Below are 26,495 nucleotides of genomic sequence, written 5' to 3' on the forward strand. Positions count from 1 at the left end.
ATTGTCATTGTGTAGATGGCACAACTAGGGCACAGGAAGGCAAATTTACTTATCAGATTGAACATGGATCTAAGAATTAGAGCTTTCAGTTAAATCTAGGCTCATTCACTGGTATTCTACTTTTCTATGCTTCCTATGATGGAAGAGTCATATTCTGGGAAAGAAACTTTTACAGTTTCAAAGGCTTCCTATAAGTGCTCAACTTGGCACCAGTGAAAACAAAGCCCAGGGAGCAGAATGATGAACAAGATAGCTACTACAGTGTTGGTTAAGGAGCGATAGCACAGTGGTCGGGTGTTCACCTTTCACGTCGCCGACCCGTGTTCAATTCCTCTGCCCCTCTCGGAGAGCCCGACAAGCTACCAAGAGTATCGCGCCCTCATGGTGGAGCCTGGCATACTACCCGTGGCATACTGGATATGCCAAAAACAATAACAATAAGTCTCACAATGAGAGACGTTACTGGTGCCCGCTTGAACAAATCAATGAGCAACGGGATGACAGCACCCTAGTTTGATCTCCCCAACCTCATATGGCAGCTAATATGTTCATACACAAAAGTCAATCTGAAAATCAAGATTTTCCTCTGAAAGGTTAAGTAAGGTTAAGTCCTAAATAAAATTTAGTTCATGATATCACTCACAAACTGGTTCATCATTTTGGTAAATGTTGTATATTTAAACTGTTGTATCAGAACAGTTTAGAGATTGGCTTGTTGAAAACTATTTTAATAAAATGAATGATACATTCTTTCTTATAATTCCCCTTCTTTACAAAACGGAACCATTACTGAATAACTTCTATGTAACTAATGCTTTACCTATTCTGAAAAAAAAAATAGGGGAAAAATCAGGATCTGAATGCAGCTCTCATGGAGTTTTACCAATTTCTTCAGAATGTTGTTTATATAATAGGCTATAATTTGTTTAACTAATTTCAAAACTAAACAAGCAAAATACTTTAACATTTCTGCTGTCAATGTATGGGATCTCTCGGATCTTCTAGGGATAAATAAGACTTTATTTCATTTGAATGCGATGCTCCTAAATTTGTTTAGAATTATAGGCTCTGATTTTTTTTCTTCACACTTAGTGATAATTCTTCATAAAAATAGGGGTATGAGTGTCATTTTGATTTCCATCAAGTAGCAAGTCTTCCAGGGTCCAAGCAGGTATTTTCTTCAAAGAGGCCAGGAGATCTTTGCTATATTCTGACATGACTTGAGTGTGTGGTTAATGCAGAAGTGAGCGAAAGACTCATGTCCTTAAGTTAGACTTGTATTCTCTCTATGGCACTCAGTTGGACCAAGGACTGATGTACCTACTTTGTTTTGCACCCAGTTATTTGTACACAATACCCCATATCAGTTCCATTTCCTAGGCATGTCAACTCAAAGAAATATGGCCCTAAATAATTTTTTTTCAAAAAAAATAGTTTAAAATATTTTTTATATATATTATTCAGATCCTACATGCAGAGCGGAATAGAGATGAATGGAGACATTACTGGTGATATATTCTTCAACATTTTGTTAAGTTATAATTTTGTCTTATGGACTGGAGTGATAGATAGTAAGGCGTTTGCCTTGCATGTGGCCAATCCGGGTTTGATTCCTCTGTCCCTCTTCAAGAGCCTGACAAGCTACTAAGAGTATCCAACCCGCACAGCAGAGCCTGACAAGCTACCCATGGTGTATTAGATATGCCAAAAACAGTAACAAGTCTCACAATGGAGACATTTCTGGTGCCCGCTCGAGCAAATCAATGAACAATGGGAGGACAGTGACAGTGACAGTGAATTTCCATTCATTTCTTCAGTTTGCATAAATACCTGTTTTTTAAATAGGATGTTAACTAAGAGCTCTGCTAGTTAAAAAATATCATTTTAAATTGAATTTATCCACATGAAATAGAAAATAATAGATATTTAGTATTTATTTGAAAGGAAACAAAATTTAATTTAATTCATAATAATAAATGTTTAGTAATACCAGTAGATCTTAAATATCATTAAAGTAAGAATTATGCCATTCCTGCTTGTGATTCTAGCATTTCTGTTAAAAGTGCCTAACATATTAATAGGGACTTAGAAAATGTGTGTGAATTTGAATGCTCTTCTACAAGGAGTTTAGAGATGAAACCCAAACTTAAAAGTAGTAGCACTGTCTCACTGTCATCCCATTTTTCATTGATTTGCTCGAGCAGGCACCAGTAACGTCTCCATTGTGAGACTTTTTACTGTTTTTGGCATATCGAATACCCCACGGGTAGCTTGCCAGGCTCTTCCATGCAGGCGGGATACTCTCGGTAGCTTGCTGGGCTCTCCAAGAGGGACGGAGGAATCAAACCCTTGTCGACCACGTGCAAGACAAACGCCCTACCCACTGTGCTATTGCTCCAGTCCAACTTAAAAATAAATGGCTTAAATTTTGGATGAGCTCCAAAATATATTAAAGTTTTTATCTATAAAAAAATTTATTCCTTTATTCTGTACTAGAGGATGTCCTAATTCTAACATAAGAATATCAGTAGAAACACCCTTAAAACCATAGCAAAGAAGAGAACTTATTGACAGAAGATGAGCAAAGGAATACATTGATGCTAACTTAAAACTCAGTATATAATAACTTGTACTTCATCCATCATTTTGCAGATTTTACCTGTTAAAGAAATGGAATCGCTTCTTACAGTTAGCATATAATGTCACCCTTCACATTAGGTGGAAAAAAATTGTCTTCATAACTTAATAATATGAAACTCCATAACTTTTCTTATTCAGAGAATCATATAATTCTGTTGAAGTTGATAAATTGTTAGTCAGAAAAAAACCACTCCTGCTGCTTTGAGGGTTCCCTCCAAACATTCTCTAATAAAATAACAGTCATTCAAAGTAGCAAGGCAAATGAAACAGTTTTTCTTTCATCATAGATTCATTTTGGCATATCCAAGAACACACATCCACCACATTTGCATATGCAAATGTGTGCACACCAGAGAGAATTTCCTTGAGGATAAGGACCAGTTGTTCTATAGACAAAAAAAAAGGAAAAGAGAGAAGAGATAAACTCATGAAATTTTGTCTTAGAAGCCAAATATATCACAGCTACACATGGATTTTAAGAAGCTGAATGAAAGTAATCCAAGCATTCTATTCACTGAGAGATGGCATCTCACTGACTAGAGACTCACTCAAGATAAATATCCTCTGAACCGCTAATGAGCACCTAATGAGTCTGTAGACTGTCAATGAAGTGAGTTGGCTCTTACAGAAAATTCCAATGCAAGAACCTGAAGGCAAGGGATAGATGGTGAAAGATCTAATCAGTCTTAAGAATTCAAGAAACCGATTTTCAAGGCATTTATTTGAGAGAACTATGGTGTCTGCATGTTACAGAAGATAATTAAATCTGTTTTAAACAGCTGTAAGAATAAAGAGATGCGATTCATTGAATAATTTACGACTTTTAAATTAAATCTGAGACGAGGGACTGAAATTAAAACCTTGATCTGCATTTCATCATCTTAATACTTCAACTTATGTACAAAGATTGGAACTTAATAAGAAAAAAATTTGATAATAACTTTTGAGAGATTTAGCTCTAAAATGAGAAGGCTGCTTTCATCAGATATATTTCAATGATCTGTAATTTTACAAACATTGAAAGAATAGCAGAAATACAAGAGTAACTACAATATAATATCAATCCATAAATATTGCAAGATATAACAGCCATCTTATGTTAGGGGGGATTAGAAAATATTTTGAGACCCTCATTTGTTGAATTTAAGAAATTATTTGATTGATTGACCTTTTCTATCTGAGGATAATTTGCTATTTTTAGAAAAGTCACAAAGCTAAGGCAGCATTAAGTCAAGGCAGGCATAGTTTTTCTAAGCCAGCTCAGTTCTGACTCAGAAGCTTCAGCTATTTTCTCCTTCCGCACAAGGAAAACGGGGCTAATTCCAATGAGCTGTGGAGATTTAAAAGGTTTACTCGTGTTTTATTCCTTACTTCTTTCCGTTTTATTCTCCTTGACTTTAGAAAGGCAACTGGGCTATTTCATTTCTTCTCCCTTGTGACTTCTGCTTAAATAAAAAGACAGAAATGAGGCAGGAAATATTGATAGACTAGAGCTAGAGGCCTAGTGTCTGAAACTCTGGTCCCACTGGTTAGCATCTCTTTCTCTCCACTCAGTTATCTGTTTACATACACTGGGGTATTGACATTCTTTAGGATTCCAGTCCGGTGAGCTCCAGGAGGGATGGGGATGGAGTCACTATAGAGTGTTCAGTTCATCTTTTTTTTTTTTTTTTTTTTTTTTTTTTGCTTTTTGGGTCACACCCAGCGATGCTCAGGGGTTACTCCTGGTTTTGCACTCAGGAATTACTCCTGGCAGTGCTTGGGGGACCATATGGGATGCCGGGGATCGAACCCGGGTCGGCCTCATGCAAAGCAAACGCCCTACCCGCTGTGCTATCGCTCCGGCCCCTCAGTTCATCTTTTCAATCTCTTGGCCTGCCTGTGTGCATTAGGCCTCATAGCACTGATATCCCTTTGCATCTACCAGGGCAGCCGCCATCTTGAATCAGGGCTTTGTCAATCCATGCAGTTATTTCCCAGTGTGCAGCTTCCTCAGGCTATTGACTTTGAACTTTAGGGCTCTTTAGCTCATGGTTCTGTCTTCCCAGAACAGTCCTTAGTGCCGTTCATCACTGGTACCATGGAAAGGCTCCACCAGCTGATAGTGTTATATGAGCAAGTTCTGCCTCAACATCTAAGAGATAAAATTATTTCAGTCACCTTGATGAGATTTAGTGTCTATGAAATCTAATCTAATCATGCCAAAAATAAGAACAATAGAATTATAAACAAAAGCTTCCCTGGGCTAGGAATGATTAGGATCGTCATTATTCTGCTCATCTTTAAAGGCAATTGAGGTCAAAATGTAAACTGCACTTGAAGGTTCATATAACTCTATCTCCTTACTTCCTGACTTCTGAAAATGGCCTGCTATACAGAGAACACCCCTGCAGACCTCTGTATAAAGTCACTTAGATTATACCATCACCTAATAATTTGTAAATTTTTAAAGTGAAATCCAAGTCAATGAAACATATATCTATTTCATATATGGCCGTTTATTACATGGTCTCATATAAAAAAGTCTAAATATAAAAAACTTTGAAATGTTGATAGTGTAACAAAACAGTATCCGTTCATTATATAATGTTGTTCTTGGTGATGGTTATGTGTGTGTATGTGCGTCCATGTACATTATTTTTCTATTGATAGTGGGTAGTTTGGTTATAGCAATTTTACCCTTGTTTTATGTATTTTTTGCATTTTCTCAATGACTGAATATGATGTTATTTCTCTATTTTCTTTCTTCTAATAAGCTAATTTAGTTTGATTATGTATTTCACTACTCATCATATAGATATACTCATAAAAGATTTTTACCACTGTCTCAAGTATAATTTTGTTCTTATTACATACCTGCATTTTTTACTTTTGGTACGATTATTTAAAGCAATTTGTAGTAATTTATAAGATTTATGTCCTTTGGCAGTCCTGTAGTTTTCCTGCTGAAGTGATTTCTGAAGTCACCATGTAGGAGATAACATAACAATGTCCTCTATGATATAAAATCTGTTTCCAAAGCGCAGTGCCCTTCTATGTCCTAATACATAGATAAAGAGGCCTCAGTGTAAAGTTCTTTATTTGCTTATAGAAAGCCAAATATTTTAGCTGCCTTATGGTTCCCTGTTCATTCCAAGCCAGACCCAGAAGCCAGGACAGAAAACATAAAAAGGAAATGTGACAATTTGCTGTTCATTCAAACACATGGTGCTTTGCCTCATTTGCAAGTGATGAGTAAACTATTGTATAATGTTCCCATCAGAATTTCTGGGTCTGGGTATTAAATCCATAAGTACTTGGAAATTATCTATGGCCATACCACCCTGAGTGCACCAATCTCATCAGAGGTATTTGGATATTTTAGTTAGGCAAACCACAAGGAGTAAAAACCTATAAGAAGGGCTCAGTCATCAGCATTTTATGAGAGAAGTGAAAAACCATGTATATTCAGTGAATGGTGCCCTCTACTCTGATTTTCCTGACCTGAGTTTTACAGTGTAATCATACAGCTTTCTGTACTGTTCTTACCATTGGGATTTTTTCACCCTGCAGATCAGATCATTTAAGCTTCCCGTCCCTTCCTCTTGCAGAAAGGTTTAGAGTATCTACACATTTGGCAAGATACCTGTGCTATAAAAGAAAAAGTTCTCCACAGGTAATGACAATGGTTCCACATTTAGGCCAATACCTAAACATCTTGGGACTGTTGTCCCAAACTCAGTTTCTAAGACTGAAAAGGCTTCCTTGGAGCCTGATCTGAATGAAATACCCAGGACACACTCTTTTCTAGTATATCCAAAGAGTTAATAGAGGTAGAAGCCATGGTAGGTAGCACCTCTTTGGACATACCGAAAAGGATCAACACATTGTTTGGGAGCAGAAGAAAGGCATGGCAGCTGTCTTTACCACAAACTGGAGCTGCCCAACGGCTGGAAGGACTCTGTTTGTTATCAAATAGCAGATGCAAAACAACTGCAGCAGTTGGTTCCTGTTTATAGAGTTCTCTAACTCTTTGTCAAACACTCAACAAAAACCCAAGGTCTTCACTAACAAATATATCTTCTAGCTGCCATACATTTGCTCCAGCATGGATGGACTATTACACTAGGGTCCTATGACATCTGATGAAGAATTCAACCCATTGTGTCATTCCTCTAATGCCCAGGTTCTCAGTCTTACTCAGCCTACCAGCCACTTTTCAGAAAATAACTCATCCATTGCCCTCTTGGAAATTTACCTTAAATTAGCAAAACAGGAAGTATCCCCCTCCCCGCAATTGCATTCAAAACTACTAGTCATCCCTGGGTCTTTATAATTACCCCAGTGGGGTGTTGACCCACATTGGGAAGCACAGTTCTGAAGGACTTTATTTTACTGAAGGTTCAAAAGCTCTGTGGATTCATGTGGGTGAATTTACTCTTTTGTGTGTGTGTGAATTTACTGTTCATTGTCCATCTGTGAATGAGCGTAAGGATAATCAAGCATTTATTATGAATGAGCAGGAATTACTATTTGAAGTCAAAAAGAGCTTGGTTCAGACTAGTCTGGAACTCTTGACTTAATTCACCAGGCTGAATCTTCAGATTAAAATGAAAAAAGATACTACGTATGAAGCAACTGTTATTATTCCTGGCAATTTCAACTTTCAATAATGTTCTCATTTTTGTCCTTTATCAGGGGATATTCTTGAGTATTTTTCTTTGCCACCCTCCCCCCACCCAACTTTAGGTGCTATAATTTATAATATTGTTAATGATAGTTTAATGCATAATTAATTCCAGCACCACATACACAACCAGAATGCCAGAATTTGCTTCTCTCCACCAGGGTCCCAAATATCCAAACCCTCCACCAGAGCCCCCTAACATTCAAACCCTTCCAACACCCTAAACTCAGTTCTGAGCCCCAACTCTCTGCTTCAGTTGCCTTTGGCCACTCCCTTACTGTATATCTATATCTGTCATACATGAGAGAACTCTTTCTTTGCATGTCCCTTTCCTTCTGACCAACTTCTTTCAGCATGAGACCCTCTTCTTTTGATATTTACGTGAGAAGTCACCGGTCAGGGCTTCATCTCCTGAGTGTACAAATGTAGATAGATAATTCTTGCTGTGAACTCATTTCTGCTATCTGATACAACCTTCTCTTTGAAAGTGAAAGCAGATAACCCCATTAGATAGCCTTTTTGTTCAAATGATAATGTCATGGAGCTGAGTCTAAACCAGGGTTTCCAAATTTACTTGGCCTACTGCTCCCTTTAGAAAAAACAATAATAAACACATCCCAACACCCTCATCCCTCCAGAAATCTACCTTCTTTAAATCAGTAAGTAGAAATTGCAGAAATTGCTCCTCAGTTTCATCCATGTCATCTAATGATACACTCGCTGTGTATCATTCCAGTATCCTGGAAGGTAGTACCATCTCCTTTGGGAATCACTGATCAAAATTTACCTTGAGTAGTATATACAAAGTAATGGTGGATTACTGATATTTCAAGCCCCCCACCCTAACATCAAACATTTAAACATGACTGGACTTTCTGACTCTTGTTTCTTTATGTCACTGCTTCATCCTGATATGTGTGCTTGTGTGCATGTGTGTATTTGTGTGTGTATGTGTATGTGTGTGTGCATATAGAGAGCAAGAGCATTTATGTGACAGAAATCTGACACCAATGTTGATGGTATACCATCAGTATAACCAATGTCCTAACTGGTAATTTCCCAAATAGTTAATCAGTATTTAAGTGTTTGCAGTAATAGTTGAGGTAGAACGTTGTGCTTTTCATTGTTTCTGGAGTTCTACCTCCAACACTTATGAAATTTGTTGCCATCTTTATTCCGTCCCTCCCCCGGCCCCAATTACTCTGTTTCTCAATTAAACATTGTCTCCCTCTGCCCCTTCATTTTAGTGCAGGGTAATCCCTGTTGATAAATGAACTTATATTAGCCAGCACCTTTCTCTGTTCATACAAACACACACAAATCTATAATACATATACTGTGTTTTATATTGCTTTCTAAAATCAAAATGGGTTTTACTCTAGTCATTTATCTGCAATATAGTTTTTTCTGCGCGAGCTTTAAGGTCCCTTCTAAAAATGAGTTCTGGGGACTCCTGAGCTCTTCTGCTCTAAGCTTTGCAGGGACACGGCTCCCACCTGTAACACTAATTTCTGTCTATGATTGACCTGATCGTCTTTAGGGACACCTCGGAATCTCATTTCTGGATGAGTTTGATGTCTCTGATGAGCAACTGTATCTTTGTCTTTCCATTTTTCAGTAAATCTGTGCAGCAAAAATCAAGAGGTTCATGCACCTTTCATTTCTCAGGTTAATCTTGGCTTCATTGTGGCCATTTGATATATACATTTTTTTTTTGCACTTGGATAATCCCCATGTGGGTATTTGTGTGACTTCTGTAACCTTTTCCCAGCCCCCTTTCTGTGCTCCTGTCTTCAGATTCCTATCTTCAGTAAGACATGTAGCTAAAAATTTTGTATGGAAAGAAATTTTAGTGGTAATTCAGATATTTGTCAGAATACATATTCAGAAATGATGATGATTTGTGATTAAGGTGACATCACTGTATCACTGTCATCCCATTGATCAACGATTTTCTCGAGGAAGCAACAATAATGTCTCCATTCGTCCTAACCCTGAGATTTTTAGCAGCCTCTCTTTACTCATTCTTCGCAGCAGTGCCACATTGGAGGCTCTTTCAGGGTAAGGGGAATGAGACCCATCATTAGTACTGTATTTGGCATATCAAATATGCCACAGAGAGCTTGCCAGGCTCTGCCATGTGGGCAGGATGGTCTCAGTACTTTGCCAGATTCTCTGAGAGGGAGAACTAGGTTATAGAAGCTCGCACGGCTGCTCAGAGAGTGTTATTTTATAGTCTCTGGATTTTGGTTGTTGATGAAATTACACGGCAAAGATGACATCATTCTCCATTATCTGAAAGATTTTCCTGTGTCTTGAGACAATTATGTGTTGCTCTCTATGTTCCATTCTTTAGGACTTGAACATGATATTGTTTCCTTCAGAGAGACAGTCTGCAGAGTGGGTTTGGAATTCCTTTCTACCCTTTTTTCCACTTTTAGTCAAAAATATTACCAGGACCAGAGTACACCCTGGTACACCCCATTACTATGTACCAGCACTGAGCACTGCTGGGTGTGGCCCCAAAACTGTGTGTATTTACATGTATATGTACATATAATTTGTAATATATTATATATCACAATATATAACATATACTATTTTATATATATACAGATGTATATAAAAATCAGAGGGGAAAAATGAGCCAAAGCAACAAATAGAATCTAACATACAAAAAGTGATATCTTGTCTTTGCTACCACCTGCCCTTCACTCAAAAAGGAGTTACATTTTTCCGTTCAAGAATCTCCACAAGAAAAAAAGGCTTCTGCCATGAGTGGTACTCATAGCCCAGCTTGCTTGATCTACGTGTGGAACTGGTATCAAGAGATTTCAGAAGCATAATGTTTTCGCAGTTGGGCAGATAGTAATCACTGGTCATGGTCTCCCAATCGAAAAAAGAAAAGAAAAGAAAAAAAACTCCACAAGGACTGAACTGCAGAGATAGAGCAAAACCACAGATAATCTTAAAGCCTTTCTTAAGTCTCCCACCGGTTCTGGGACTAACACCATTGTATATAACCTCTGTATGTCCTGGTTCTCCCTATATAGCAAATTAAAAATAGTATCTGTCTTGTTTTTGTTTTAGGAAAAACTCGATAATATTTAATAGGTAAATATTTTGATGATCATGCACATTAGACATGCATATTATTTAAAAGTTATTAAGCATATAGAAATCTGCAAGCACAAGTGCTGAGGCCATAGCCACCAACAGCATGCTTTAACCCTTACACATTGACATAAACTATGCTTTTATAATTCAGAAGTTTTTCTTCCTCGGGAAGTTAGCTAATCTTGACTATATGTGCTGTGTACATCAACTGGGCATCTTCTTAAAATAAAGCAAAGACTGCTCTCATCACCACTGGCCATCACCCAGGGGATACATCTTGAGTTGTTGTTAGACATCAGAAATTATTTTTTTTCTAGAGACTTGTTTATATCAACGCTGAGATTCAGTTATCTCAAAGCCAATAAACTATGATTTTGACAAGAAGATGCATGTGATTTCCTCTGGTAACTTGTAATTTGATCTTTTACCCTAACTTGGCTCCCCAGAACAGTTGGGGCTCCTCCCAATGCATGCCCCTTATCCTAGCCAGAGTGGTGGTCTTCTTGAGTTAAAGATAGCACTTTCCTATCTTCCTCCAAATCCCTATGTAGGACCCATTAGTGGGTTCCCATTGCTCTTAGGTCAAAGAACCAACTCTTGGCCCAGGAATCTGTAAATCAGTGTTCTTCCTCTCCAGCCTTAGTTTATACGTGTACTAATTAAATTCCTCTAGTCAGCCCCACTTAACTATACCATCTCTCCTCTACCACTGTGTCATCACACATTTGTTTATTACTATCCCCTTAGTGTGAATTTCCTCACCTACATCTCATTCATCTTTTTATGGCCACTTTTATTCCTTCTTTCAGCTTTTCTTGGCTTATATATCTCTTCCTCTGAGAAAAATGCCTTGGAGTTCTCAATCCAATGGTTTTTTTTTTAAATCTCTCTACCTCACCCTCTTGTGCAGGTTTACAACTCATTCACCTCTCTCTGTATCATCTCCTGTTTTAAATTTGTATTTGTATTATCATTTAGTTAAAGTATATCTGCCCCATGAGCAATGCCTTCTAAAACCCAAACCTAATTTGTTTGTTAAGCTGCAATTTACTGACAAGTATTTCCCATATAGTAACTGGTATGGTACTCAATAAATAAACAATCTACAAGTCAGTTAAAATGGAGCAAATGTGCCGAACCTTACGGTGTTCTAGGACGTAAGTGTCTTCCATTTTTCTTTGTTTCTTATTCTCTGCAAGGAGCTGACATTTCTTCCTCAGATGGTAATAGTGTCCCCAGAAGTTGGAGGATCATGATTGATGAGTCCCAAAGTGATGCAGTTAAAGTTCTGTTAGGCTCCCAAAGTATCTGAGATCCCTAAAGGCAAAGGTATGAGATCCACTTGCCTCCATTTGAGTGGAAAAAGCAACAGTAACAGTGAAGAAAATTCTGCTTTGCTTATTTGGTTGGTTGACTGATTGGTTGGTTTTGAGTCATGTCCAGTGGTGCTGAAGGATTATGCCTTGTTCTGAACATAGGGCTAACACTTGGTAGGGCTTAGGGAACCATATGTGGTGCAGGGTGGTTAAACCTGGGTCAGCAGGATGCCAGGCAAGAAGCTTATCCATGGTACCATTGCTCTGACATGACAGTTAATCTTGTATCATGGTACATAATATAAGCTCAGAGACCTATGCACAGGTCAGACTGCTCTGGGACCATTAGATTTGATTAGAGGATACCTTCCACGCCATCGTTCGCAGTGACATTCAGACACATGGTAAGCTGATACTGTAATAACTCATATTGTAATGGTCCTAATACTGTTAAAGCCTTATTCTATAAGGCAGGATTATGAAGTCCAAACATTTTATAGCTTCTTTCTTTCACCTGATCTATTCATAAAGAAGATTGATGTAAGCAGAAAAGTAGGAACACAAGCAGATCAACAGAGTTGTTTTATGTAGCTGATAGGTGGTCTAAATCCAGGAGGGAAAAAAAAGGAGAGTGGTTAACAGCTGACAGGAAGAGAAAGGCAAAGTAGACTCAGGGGATGGAAGCTACGATTGTACTTTTTCCCGTTATATGAACAGTTCTTATTAGAATCAGCTGTAAAGGTATGCTCTCTCTGTCTCTCTCTCTGTCTCTCTCATACAAAGAGACTATATGGTAATTGCTATTATAATATTTGGAGATTATCTGGGTGCTTATAAAGTGGGCTGTAATTCCTCCATACACTCCACAAAGGTTTTTTCTACAAGCAACTCTCTTGAAAATTCCTAAAACCTACAAGTAAAACTGAATAGAAATAGAATGAAAAATTGATCATTCCACACCGGTTATCCAAATGAAGGACAAGTCAGCAAGAATAGTGACATTTATACTTATCAGTCAAGGGAATTGAAGTAATTGCACTATGTGCTTTTGGATATTTGTTTTGATGTTTTGAATGGAGTTTCTTTTCCTACCCTAGGGGAGAACTTTTTGCCTATGTCCTGAGACTTAGCTGCTGTGAGTAGCCCCACAATGCTTGACTGGGCATAGATCAGAAGATTAGGTCACCTAGATTCATAGGATTTGAACTGCTTTTCCTTTCCCTATGAATTCATCTTTTAAATGTCAGCATTTTAAACTTGGCCTTTTCAAAAAATATACCATATGAATCTTACTTAATCAAAAATACATTTCTTATTCAAAGGATTTTTTGCTTCTCCCCTGAAAATAGGAAATACTAACAAACCAAGCTAACAAAAACAAAGCTTATTAAAGGATGCTTTGTGTATGAGACATTGCTCTTTGTCACTTGAATCTAAGCAATGCTATTCCTTAAGATTCTCAGTTATAATTCCAAAGACTAGTGTTTTTGTTCAAGCCTGAGACTTTGTTAAAGAATTCTGCTATTGTCCAGCCCAAGTTGGAAATTTATAATTGTGTGTTTCCTATTGAGATTTAAAGAAAATACCATCATTTTTGTGTTTTTTTAAATAGTGTCAATAATTTTTGGGGGGGTCACACCCGGCGATGCACAGGGGTTACTCCTGGCTCATGCACTCAGGAATTACTCCTGGACATAATGATGCCTCTTTAACAGGTTAAGGTGCTCAGGGAACCATATGGGATGCTGGGAATCAACCCAGGTCGGCCTCGTGCAAGGCAAATGTCCTACCTACTGTATTATTGCTCCAGCCCAAACTTTTTTTTTTTCTTTTTGGGTCACACCTGTCGATGCACAGGGGTTATTCCTGGCTCTGCACTCAGGAATTACTCCTGGTGGTGCTCAGGGGACTATATGGGATGTTGGGAATTGAACCCGCTTCGGCCGCATGCAAGGCAAACGCCCTACCACTGTGCTTTCGCTCCAGCCCCAAAACAGTGTCAATATTTTTTTCTAATATAATCTGCCTTTTACACTAACCTTTTAAGTTAACATGATGGACATAATGATGCCTCTTTAACAGGTTAAGTAACTGAGACCCCATTCAAGGAGGCAGAATGACTTACATGAAGTATCTCTTGTGTTATTGCCACACTAGGACTCAATTCTGGCCACAGTGGTCACAGTTTACTCATGACGCCATATTCCTTCAACAACAAATGAAATGTAGAAAGATGGGTTTGAATCTCAGCTTACAACTCTGTTCGTTTGGAGCAAATATTTAAACCTCTCCTGACTTCAGCTTCATCGTCTGTAAAATGAACAACTGTTGTCTGCTTTTCTTTCCAGACTGAGTCTGTGAAGAGTAAAATGAGTTCATGTTGATGATACTAAATGCGGAATTGTAAAAGGATTAACCCCCATTAAATAATAATAGAGCTACTGAGTTCAGCATGAGATCTTATCAGTTGTTAGGGAAGGTGCCTCCCTTTCTTTCTCCATCCCTGCAAGAGAAGCCAGGAGGGAGGCTGAGGGGCTCTGAATCATAAGAAACATTTCCTGTGAGCACCCCTAGGTGACGAGACCCTGAACTGTGTGCATGCATGAGTTTTGGCCAGGTGAATGATCAGACTGTAAACAGAGCCTGCAATGCCACGGATATTAAAATGGAATTTCCCATCCAATTCTTCATTTTCCAGACTTGAGACTTGTGATAACCAGTGTCCTTCAGATTTGGAGAGCATCTATTTTTGGGGAACTCTTGTCTGCCAAAGCATGTCACAGAGATTCTGTCAAACAGATGTTCCTCACGGTGGGGGTGGGTGTTGGGGGGTGGGTTATCCAGGATTGTCATAATCTGGAAATCTGGAGCTGGAGATCAGACTAACCCCAACTATCATCTCCCAAACAGAGACCACCAAGCCCTGACACCTTTCTCGATGTTTTTCAGGGTGACGTGCAGCGGACGTTTATCCAAGTGGACTTTGGGGATGGTATCGCAGTCTCTTACGTCAACCTCAGCTCCATGGAGGATGGCATCAAGCACGTCTATCACAATGTGGGCATTTTCCGAGTGACCGTGCAGGTGGACAACAGTCTGGGGTCTGACAGCGCCGTCCTGTACTTACATGTAACTTGTATGTTATTACTGCTGTTGGTTTATGACGTATTTCAAATAGTGTGCCCTTTGGGAAATAGAATCCAAACGTTCTTCCCTGGAACCAATTGTTTCCTTAGTAATAGGAGGGGAATAGTGTATAAGAGAGCTAAAAAGGAGAGGAAGGAAGAATCAAATCAGAATGTCATTTTAAAAATTCTGGGATTGAATCCTGCACTCATTCTGGCTTTTCCAGGTGCCCCTGAGATACAACTTTTGTTTTCTTGGGATTCAGCCAAAGCAATTGGCCAAGGAGTTTGAGTGCATATAGGATTTTTTTCTTTTTGTCAGGGGTGGCTTTTAGTCAGAGACATTTAAAGACAAGCCACATACAAGGCTCAATTTAATGAATGCATTAAGTATTTGAACATTTAAGGGAACTTCTCCCCCATCAGATCTTTCTTTCCTCTCATATTTTGTCTCATAGTCATTTCTTATAGGCTTGCCCTTTTTATTTTTAAATGTGTTCTCAGTTTCTATACAAAATGCTTTGGTATTAGAGGGAAGTTAGCAAAGTGTAAATCTATGTTACAGAGGGTATCCTAGGAAACCTGTGTCTAGGAATTGTTAAAGCTTTTTTTCCACTGAGGAATCTACGAGCATACTAAATATGATAATACAATGAAAATACCGATGTTACATTCGGTAAAAATTGGCCCTTTGTATCCTTCTTGAGTATTCCTCTGTTCAGTTATCCACCAAACCAACACAGGGCTAGCTATGGTTGTTAGACAGATGCTTTGCCTTCAAATGAAACAGTTCTGTTATATGGTTGATCTTATTAAAGTTAACTCCAAGTACTAATCCACGACCTCAGAATTCAGACCACGAAGTATCCCAGGCCTCCCACTGGCTCATTAGACCAAATTGAGTGCAGAAAGTACCACTGAGCATTTTTATTTTAAACTTGCTGTGATTCTGGAGATCCTTCGGGGGTCCCTGTATACTCCTGCCAAATCTATAATCCTTGACTTTTATCTACTATATACTCATGACAGAGGAACTTCAAAGAAACATACCACCCTTTCTTGATTTAAGTCATGTTTACAACAGTGCCAGCAATCCTTTCTTTCCCCAGCTAAATTTAATTGAGTTTTTACTGTGTGCGATGCATGTGCTAAATAGACTGTGGCTGTATATGATCTGCTGTCCTCTGAGAACCTAATGAAGTAGGCACTATGGAATTCCCTACATTATCGAATGAGAATGAGAATCAGAGATCTAAAATGGCCCGTAGAAGTTGCAGAGCCAGGCTTCAGGTTCAGGGCCTCCTGACTCAGCAATACAGCCTTGCAAGTTCCTGATCATTAAGGTTAACACTGGCAGTGCCAGTGGTGTCTCTGGGGGCGGATAACAAAGTCTCATCAGCTCTTCTATTTCCTCATGTCTTTGCAGACTGTTCCAAAGCAACATTAGCACTTAAGTTAGAAGTAGGTCCTTGCTATAGAGCCAGTGGGCTTCAGACATTATTTTTTTCCTGTGAACCCCAGTCAAGTAAACTCTATTATACTTTCTGGAGTTGCCTCTAAGATATAACTCTCCATCTCCATCATTATTTTGCAGGGCAGATCCCCATTATTATTATCACTGTCACTGTCATCCCATTGCTCATCGATTTGCTCGATTGGGCACCAGTAACGGTCTCCATTGTGAGACTTGTTGTTACTGTTTTTGGCATGTTGAACATGCCTTGGGTAGCTTGCCAGGCTTTACTGTGCAGGCGGGGTAATTTGGGGGACTCTCTGAGAGGAATTGAGGAATCGAACGAACCCCGGTGGGCGCATGCATGGCAAACACCCTACCCGCTGTGCTATATCGCTCCAGTTCCCCATTATTATTATGTAGGAATAATCATAAAACCTTAAAAGAACATCATGAGCAGTATTATTTAGGAGTAAAAATCACTTGAAGCACAGTGAGAGCCCTCTCAGAGATAGCATCCTAATAAGCAGCATATTTTCTACCATTTATCCCATCAGAGAGATTTTCCTTTGAAAGTTACTTTCCTTAAAACTTACAACAATTAGGGACCAGAGCAATAATACAGTGGGTGAAGTATTTGCAGCAGACTTGGATTTGATCCCCAGCATCATATATGGTCCCCTGAGCACCACCAGGAGTAATTCCTGAGTGCAGAGCCAGGAGTAACCCCTGAGCATCCCAGGGTTTGACTTAAAAAGCTAAAAAATAAATACACTAATTATATTCCATGGGCTGGAGCCATAGCACAGCGGTTGGGCGTTCACCTTTCACAAGGCCAACCGAGTTCGATTCCTCCGCCCCTCTCGGAGAGCCCGCCAAGCTACCGAGAGTATCGAGCCCACGCGGCAGAGCCTGGCAAGCTACCCGTGCATATTGGATATGCCAAAAACAGTAACAATAAGTCTCTCAATGAGAGACGTTACTGGTGCCCGCCGAACAAATTGATGAGCAATGGGATGACAGGTTCTTGATATTCCATATGCCGTCTCTGCATGAAACAATCAGTACGCTCCAGCCACATGTAAATACTTACAAATGATCCGGCAAGTCAGCAGCAGCTCTCTGTCTTCATTTCCTGCAATCTCCAGCGGGGTCATCTGCAGCTCACACTCCTGATTAGCCCACATGGAGTCTTCCTGGTCCCACTATCACACCTCCTGATAGTTTTCTCTCTCAGCTCTTTCCCGCGCTTGCGAAATCCCAGGAAACAAAGCAGCACGGAGCTTGCTTCCGGTCAAGCTTATGGGCTGAAGAAGCCACGAGTTCGAAGAAAAACACACTTTTGGCTCACTTGCTTTTTTCTTGCTGCTGAGTGCCTAAACTGCCCCCAGCCTCAAGGGCAGATGATTTGCAACACGCAGCTTTGAGTTTTGAGAGTCACTTTTTCAAAACACATCTTGGGTTAAATGCTTATCGAAGCAAGACCCTGAGACTAGAATCCCTCTGTAAGCCGAGCCTGGGAGACAAGAATTACCTCTTGTCTGATAACTGTATTCAAGCGGGCTTGTTTTTAATCCTTAATTCGATGCTCCCCTGCCTCAAAATTTATGTCCTACACAGTTGTATCAGGTTCTGACACATTTTCCTAAGTGGCTCTTTCCCAACAGACCCGTGGACAGCTCCGCACATCAATTTCTCTGCTTCCCCGCACACTTGTACCGGTAGACACAGCCCTTGCGTTTCTGTCCAACGGGAGGAACACAATGTGGCACTTCCCTGCCTGGCTCTGACATGACTGACATCGAGGGATTGTAGAATAAGAACTCTAGCTACTCCCGCTCACAGCTGCCTCCCACTTAAACAGTACCATGGCACAAACCAGGACACGGGGGGGGGGGGGGGGGAAGTTAGGTGGAAAGAATGACTTTTCGAGGAAAAAGGAGAAAAAGAAACTAAAACAAAGCCTTGAAGTGACTTGGGAGTGGTTAGAGCTACCTGTAAGCCTAAACTCCTGGCTAAGTCATTCCACTTCTCCAAACTTCAAATTGCTCCTGACTCTGAGAATTACATATTTTTTTTCTGAGCAGTTCTGTCCTACAAAACATTGAGTTTTCTGTCAACTTGTCATACCAAGTGCTACGTCGTGCATTTGGACTGAGAGGGTTCTGAGCAGCCACCCATCTTGGCACCCTCTCCCCAGTAAGACTCAGTCCTTCTAGCACCCCCCCTACTCCCTCTCCAGGAAGCTTCATTTCTTAACTTAAACACACTTCCTCCACTCTCCAGTTCAGAAAGGTGATTTGGTATTTGGGGCATTGCTTTGTGTTTTTTTTTTTCAGTATTGGTTTGCAAAGGTCACCAGAAACAAATGGAGATAATGTTCCTCCTGTAATGTTTTCAGGAGTGGGCTAGCAGCCCTTGCTGGGCGGCTGGGTAATCTGTTGTAGCCTGACAGTTGGAAATTCCTTGGGGATAGTATTCACTGTGCTCTGCTAGTTTGCAAACTAATGAGACAGGAGGTGCAGCCAGTGTTGCTTTCAGCTGGATGGGGGGGGGGGGGAGAGAGTTTAGAGGACATGCAGCTTTCTGCTCAGGAAGCTGCCCTTGCTCAGCTAGCCTTGCAGAAAACGGGATCCCCTGAGAAAATGCAGGCTTGCAAAATGGGAGTTGGTGCAGGATGAAGTGGGTATTCTAGTCCTCAACCTCTCTCCCCAACTGCTCCTGTAGGAAGAACCACATTAGGAGGAACCATTCACAGCTTTTTTGTCTTCTTCTTAAAGTGATGTGTCCCCTTCCCTACCCGCCAGTCTGTGTGTCTTTGCATCTGTTCACATGATCATTATCTTGGCCAGTAAAAGTCAAACTTAAATTTGGTGAAGGGCAGTCAAGAAGCTAGCAGCCCCAGCCTGGGCACTGAGGGATAAAACTGCATTAGCCTGGACTCCACTTCAGATCTACTGCATTTGAATTTCTTAAGGATGGCCTCCTAATCTACACATCAGTATGATTCTTATGCACATTGATTTTTGCGGGTGTTTTAGGATCTTGTTGTTTATGATCCTGTTTGGGTTTGTTTTCAATCTCATTATTTAAAACCATTTTTACTTTTCAAGGGGATTAAAGAATTTTTTTTTCAGGCAAAACAGCAGTGTGAGAGACTAGTCTCCAGAACAAAAGCTAGGTGCAGGCCAGAATGATATAATCAGCCTGTATACGCAGGATGTGCAGCCTTACATACCTAAACTATTTCTTACAGCACAGGAACTCTGAACTAGGCGAGAGAAGGGAAATCCAACCCGCCTCTCGCAACCACCTTGCTGGGAAGATTCATATGGAGTGATGCAGCACCACCTGCTGGCCTTTTTATGCATCACATCATGCACCTGTCAGTAGAACCACATGGACTCCGCTCTGGCTTACAGCAGCTATCCGGCTGGGGTCCTTCAGGGGCTGGAGTTTCACTTTCCATACTCCTTCAGGGCAGACTGTGGCTTCTGTTCAAAAAAAATATATTGCTTAAAAGAGAGTGGAGCATCAGGAACCAGGTATAAAATAAAACAATTGAAAAGTAGCAAATCCTCAAAGTTGTGGAAATTTGGTAAATCTTACATATGGCTGCATAATGTACATGACCTTATCAAAACATGCAGAATTACCTCAGGGCCCACAGACCTGTGTCTTGTGTATTTTGAGAACCTCTTAGATATCACCAGCTTCTACTATTTCCCTTCATCTTTCCTCTGCAGTCCTTTAGGCATTCTCACTCTTTACCTTTCAAACATTGTACCACCCTCACACACACACACACACACACACACATGCACATACACACGCACACACGCTCACACACACTACTTTCTCCAGATCTTGTATTTGTTCTCCTCTCATTTTGGACCATTCCAAAGATATACTCAGTGAAGTTCATTTCCTTTCATTCATTCACCTCTCAAAGTGTCATTTTCTCTGATTACTTAACCTCCCTTACTTCCACTCTGTCTTCCTCACCTGTCTTCTGTAATCATGCATAAACCCCACCAACTGCCATGGCTTCTCAATACTTAGTGTAATGTCCAACCCTTTGCAGTCCTCAAACAATGATGAATGAATGAAGGTTGGAATTCTCTAGCCAGATTCCAAATTGGGCATAAAGCAGATATACAAGTATCTTTCTTGCTTTGAAGTTCTGACTTCAGAAAATGATTGAGTCCTCTCTCGTGGGGACAAAGAAAATTATACCCATTGGTATAGAACTTATACTCACTTACCTAGTTCTTATATTTTAACGAATACATTTATTTCACTCAGATTAGGGAAGTCAGGAAGAAGGTCACCCCAGGAGGGAACATGGAATTAGATTGGCAGGTGCCATAAGAAGTGTATATGAACATGGGGCTGGAGTGATAGCACAGCGGGTAGGGCATTTGTGTTGCATGCGGCCGACCCGGGTTCGATTCCCAGCATCCCATATAGTCCCCTGAGCACCGCCAGGGGAAATTCCTGAGTGCAGAGCCAGAAGTGATCCCTGTGCATCCCCAGGTGTGGCCCAAAAAGCAAAAAAAAAATAATAAATAAAGTGCATATGAACAGACTTGGAGTGGGCAAGGCATACCTACCCAAGCCAGCCATGCATTGGGCAAAACTAAACTCCATGCAGTAAATTAGAGACTGTGTAAAGTACATTTATCAAGATCTTGGAAACCCTTATATAATCAGTCAGTAGTACTCTCTATGTATTTGTGTATTTGTGATGCCAAACATTGAACAAAAAGCCTCATACATGTAGGCATGTCCAACACCACTGAGCCTCATCCTTATTCTAGTAGTGACTCAATATATTTTTGTTAATATGCAGAAGAAGATCTTATTAAACATCTGTTAGTTGGCCATCACAGGAGCTAGAAGTCCAATTATTTTGGTTCACACCCTAGAATTGATATTTCCTAGATGTGGGACATTGGGAAAGTTACCTTCACCTCACAATGAGAGAGAGCAAAGAGTAGCACCTACTTTCCTAAGCAATTAAGAGGATTAAATGTGGTGGGGAAAGAATAGTTGAAAGAGAGAGTCATTACTCAATAAGTGTGCTGCTTTTATTATCTCATTGAACCATTCTGGCTTATGATCAATTCCTTCTTAATTTATGGTATATAAGTGAGAAAATATCAAGTGTATTCTACGTGTTGGTCAACAAACCTCTGATTCTGGAAATAGAGAAAAGCACAGACAAGGCAGAAAGGGGAGTGAATGTACAAGTGTCTGCTACAACAAAGGTACTGCACTGTATATTATCTATCAAGAAAATTACTAAAGACTACCCCTACCTCCCCCCCAAGGCTGCAGCTTGTACTCCCTGTCTTACAAATGCTAGATAAATTTGTGGAAACTGTCATTATTTATGATAATTGGGTTATAGGAATTTTAATGTTGAGCAAGTGAGTCGTTTGTCAGCTTGGTTTTCTAGGATAAAATTCTCTCTGGCAGCAATCTGGAGGCTGGGTTAGAGCAGGAAAGAAAGAGGCAGGTCCATCTGTCAAGAACTGTGAGAGCCGCAGGGGGGATGGTGCTCAGTGTCTGAACCAGGGCAGATCTGCTGAGCAGGGAAGCTCTGAGAGATGCTCAGAAACCAAATTGTGGGTTTGCTAAGTGGATACAGGCCACAAAAAAGGGAGGAAAAAAGAATCTAGGTTGACTTTCCACTTCTGGGCTAGACCCTTTGATTAACAAAGCCAGTGTTGTTCACCAAGATTCGGATAATGCCAAATGGGAATGATAATGGCTTCTTAGGAATCATTGCTGTTAATTGAGTTGGAGCCAAGAAGGTGCTTTAGAGCTGTTAGCCCAAAATGCTGCCTTATGGGTTAGGATGTGGATAGTATTTCCTGCTGAAGAGTACACGATGACAATGACGATGACGGGCCACAATCAGGCTAAACACAGCACTCTGGGAAGCAAATAGAAAGGCCCAGCAGAAGGCAGGGAAATCACTAAATCTATTGCCTTGGGTGCCATTTGTCTGTATCTCCTGAAATAATGGTGTGAAGGACAGATTTTTTTTGTCACTTTCCTCTTAGAGGAAACTGCCTTTAGTGCCTACTGTCATTCAAGGAGCTCAGGGTCATGGAACAGGTCTTAGTGAATCTCTGTGAAGCTTTTAGTAGCTTTATGGGTATAGAAATCTGAACGAGATTTTGGATGTAACAGACCTCCATAGCTAGGAGCCTTCTAGTATGCAATTGGGTACCTCCTAAGAATCTGATAGCCACAGAGTTCTCTCCTCTTACTCTTGGATCCTTTTGTCTTAGAAAACCTTCACTCAACTCCACAAACTTTGAGTCACACTCAGACAAATCTTACTCACACATGCATACATACCCCATGTCCACTAAGTGTATAAAAAAACTTCCGCCCTTGCCACTACTCACCAGGGATACTGTGAGACTTTCATAAATCTCATTTACCCCTGAGACTTTGTATCTCCCTATGAAAGCTCATACGATGCTCGTTCATTTAAGACATTTATCAATTATTTACAAATTCTTCACACATAAAGAACTCAGGTAGTAGGCCTGAGAGAAAGATGCAGGCAGTGGGAAATGTTGAGATGTTGCTTCACTCTTTTCTTTTCTCCCAAGCAGGGGAAGCATGAGCTCTTCCCTCAGGAAGGATGGCTGTGTCATTTCAGACACTTTCAGAATGAAACTATCTGCAGGGCAGGGATGCTGAAACCAAGGATGTTCCTTCCTCTCTATGGCTCTTCTTTTCTCTTGTGCCTCAGGTCCTCTGGAGCATGTGCACCTGTCCCTTCCCTTTGTCACCACCAAGAACAAGGAAGTCAATGCAACGGCAGTGCTGTGGCCCAGCCAAGTGGGCACCCTCACTTACGTGTGGTGGTATGGGAACAACACAGAGGTGGGTCTGCCGTCTGCCTGGGCTCTAGTGGCAGCTTAACTCTAAGCTTAATTCTCCAATGGGAATAAAATGGCTGTGGACCTCACATGCTGAGGGAAAGGGCAGCTCAGATAGAGAAGGGAATACCAAGCAAAAATGTGGTGGGAGGACCCGTTCGTGATGGGAGAGGCGTGCACAGAGCAGACTATAGACCAAACACATTGGCCACCCTAGACCTCCATTACTAACCACAATGCCCAAAGGGAGAGAGGGAACAGAGGGGAATGCTCTGCCAATAAGGCGGGGTGGGGAGAAGAATGGGGTGGGAGGGGGTGGGAGGGAGGATGGAGTCATCAGCAGAGAACAGGCACTGGTGGAGGGATAGATACTCAAGCTGTATATGACTGAAACACAAGCACGATAATATGTAAACCTATATCTGTACCCCCATGGTGATTCATTAATAAAAAAATTAAAATAAAAAAATTAAAAGATAAATGCTACCATTTTCAACAACAAAAGTGAAACTGAAAAAAAAATTTAAAAAATGGCTGTGGAGTTCTGGAGCGGAAGGGGGTGTTCTAAGCATTAACACCCGCAGGCTCATGGTGTCCCAGTATCTCGTCACTGCACTCTGCCTCTTTCTGTCTTACTCTTGTCCCCTCCCTTCCTTACTCTTGTCCCCTCCCTTCCTTCCCACCACCTTCCATGTTAGCGTTCTTCTCCAGCTGGACTGTGCAGTGAACTTTAGCAGTCGCCAGAACTTCCTACTTCCCACAAGGTAGCAGAGGAAGTCTGCTCTTTTAGCAGTCGCCAGAACTTCCTACTTCCCACAAGGTAGCAGAGGAAGTCTGCTCTTTTTCAGAACTTCTAACAGCAGCCCTGCCTTTGAGTATCATTGGCCAGACCTTGAACATAGTGTGATGGGTAGGGAGAGACGTCTTCAAGTGAGTGCATGGAACAAAGAAGGAAGGAAATGGGCCCTCAAGGAGGAGTGGGAAATGGATGAGTACCAACCAGGATAAAGCAAGAGATGTCTGTTACAACCATGCCCCGGAAGTTATTGCTCACCTTGAGTCAGATAGGGCCATTAGGTCATCTTTATGCTTCCCTTTGATGCTTGCAGGGCCAAGATTAGCTGCAGTTGTAAAACCAGTCAAAACCTCCAATCCCGTTTACCACAGGTCTTTCATTTTAAAGATATAAAGAGTGAGGTTGATGTAGATGAAGTGGCTGATTCCAATCTCACTTAGCTGTTTCATACCAAAGCCAAAGCCAAGGCTTTCTGAGGTCTATGTAAACTTATCTTCCTCTCATACCTTGCTGCATGCTCTATACTAGTTTTGAACTTGCTCCACTCTCAAAATCTAAAAGTTCCCTCCGATTATCAGCTAAGCCACAGGTCAGAGGTCCTAAAGCTTCTTTCATTCCAAGACAGCAGGACAAACTGCTCTGGTGAGCCTGTGATTTTTCCTCGCACTTCCTTTCTATGGGCACACTAGCTGCTCAACCTCAATGTATCTTATTTAAAAGCAATCCTTTCTCTCCAGAGTTGGTTTGGTCTTTACTAGAAAGAAAATTTTCAGAGGCCCAGAGAGAAAGCCTGCCCTGCCTCTAGACTTGTGGCCAATCTGCTGTAGAAGGAATCTCACTGCTCAGCAGACGTCAGAGAGCTGAAATAGCTCCACTTTACTTCCACTAAAACTGTGTCTGGAAACTTGGCCCCAAATCAGCCTGCTGCCCAGAGCAGAAGAGTTTATCTGGTCCTTGCCTGCAAACTAGAACTGAAAGTTTAGAAAGACTAAAATAACTTTTCTTAGTCTTCTTTCTTTTTCAATGCATTGCCATCCTCCCCCCCGCCGCCCCCGCACACACCTATTTTAACAGAAAAACAAATATCAAGAAATGTATTGAATATTTTTTTATGCTGGGCTTTCATCTTTCATCTCCCCTCTGCCATCTAGGGAGCTGATTGAATTTTGATTTTAACATTAATTTTAAAAAGACAGGAAAGAAATGGTTTGGAGAATGAATCCAGGAAGGTCAGTAGACTAATAGTCTTTTCTGCCATTCCCCCAGCATCTGATTGTATTGCAGGCATTACTACAACTCGGTCTCCACTCTCCCTTTTTTTACTTTTGAATCTTCAAGCCACTCTCCCATTGGTATTTGTTTCCATAGCTGCTACTTTGAGGAAACTGCTAATAGGGCTCCTTAGTGGTGGTCAAGCCATGTCAAGCCACTCCTGTCTAACGACTGCAACTTTGGTGTTCGTGGTTGCTGTGCTTTCTTGTCATCTCATATAAGTAGAAGACCCTGGAGATCAACAAGTAGCTTAGAGCTTCTTGTGACCACTGCTTCAGTCTGAATGAATCAGCACTTCCTGTTTGGATTTGATAGGAGGGTTTCTTTATATTAAGGGATATGTTTGGGGCTGGAGCAATAGTACAGTGGGGACGGCGTTTGCCTTGTGTGTGGCTGATTGGGGTTCAATTCCCAGCATCCCATATGGTGCCCGAGCACTGCCAGGAGTAATTCCTGAGTGCAGAGCCAGGAGTAACCCCTGGGCATCGCCATCTGTGAACTAAAAAGAAAAAAAAAGGGGGGATGTGCTTGATATGTGATTTGCTTCCCACCCACAAGCTGAACCTAGTGGCCTTCAAGCAAGCACAGAATCAGGAGGCTCCTGACAGGGAAAATGTCTGATTCAGAAGAAATGGGAAGAATTTCTCTGGGTTGTTGCTCTTGGAGCCCCTTTCTGAGCATATGGGAGAGTGGGAAGGAGATCTCTACCTGGCGTACCCCAGGAAGCACCTTGGTGATTTAACTAGCTGGTTAAATGGGGACTCATCTGGAACTGATTTCAACGCATCTGGAACTACCGGACCCTCACTTTGGATCCTGGTTTATTTTAGCCCCTGATCACCTTAGAGGGAAGCCTGTCATTCAAGTTCACTTCTGAAGGGATGAACACCATCACAGTGCAGGTGTCTGCCGGGAATGCCATCCTGCAGGACACGAAGACCATCGCCGTGTACGGTGAGTGATCTTCCCCGGCGGCACCTTCCATGCCTGGTGCTCTGCTGTGTCGGTGAGAAAACAGAGCACGAGAGGCTGTCCCGGCTTACGCTCTCTTCCTAGAGAGCAGCCGGCAGGTGCTAGTGGTCCAAATAACAATAACATGCTCATGGTCATAGTTCCGGCATGAATCACCCTGGATGCTGGGCCTGGTATACATTTCTTATCTTGCCAACTTGGCTTTTGAGTTCAGGAAGCAATCGGTAAACAAT

At 41.0% G+C, this 26,495-nt stretch overlaps 1 protein-coding gene and 1 non-coding gene across 6 annotated transcripts in view; both read left to right on the plus strand.

Annotated features, from left to right (window-relative positions):
• SORCS1 (sortilin related VPS10 domain containing receptor 1) overlaps positions 1-26,495 on the plus strand; it is a 580,968-nt gene that overhangs the window by 514,190 nt on the left and 40,283 nt on the right. For all 5 annotated transcript variants that reach the window (XM_055118868.1, XM_055118867.1, XM_004611935.3 and 2 more), the window contains exons 19-21: positions 14,689-14,875; positions 23,093-23,226; positions 26,121-26,244. In XM_055118868.1, the coding sequence (XP_054974843.1) occupies positions 14,689-14,875; positions 23,093-23,226; positions 26,121-26,244 (445 nt within the window). The remainder of the gene's footprint in view (positions 1-14,688; positions 14,876-23,092; positions 23,227-26,120; positions 26,245-26,495) is intronic.
• Positions 10,065-10,199, plus strand: LOC129399491 (U11 spliceosomal RNA). The gene has a single exon (XR_008627126.1). It is a non-coding gene; the product is annotated as a U11 spliceosomal RNA (small nuclear RNA).

The sequence above is a fragment of the Sorex araneus genome, chromosome 11 (assembly GCF_027595985.1).
Source record: "Sorex araneus isolate mSorAra2 chromosome 11, mSorAra2.pri, whole genome shotgun sequence".
Classification (NCBI taxonomy): domain Eukaryota; kingdom Metazoa; phylum Chordata; class Mammalia; order Eulipotyphla; family Soricidae; genus Sorex; species Sorex araneus.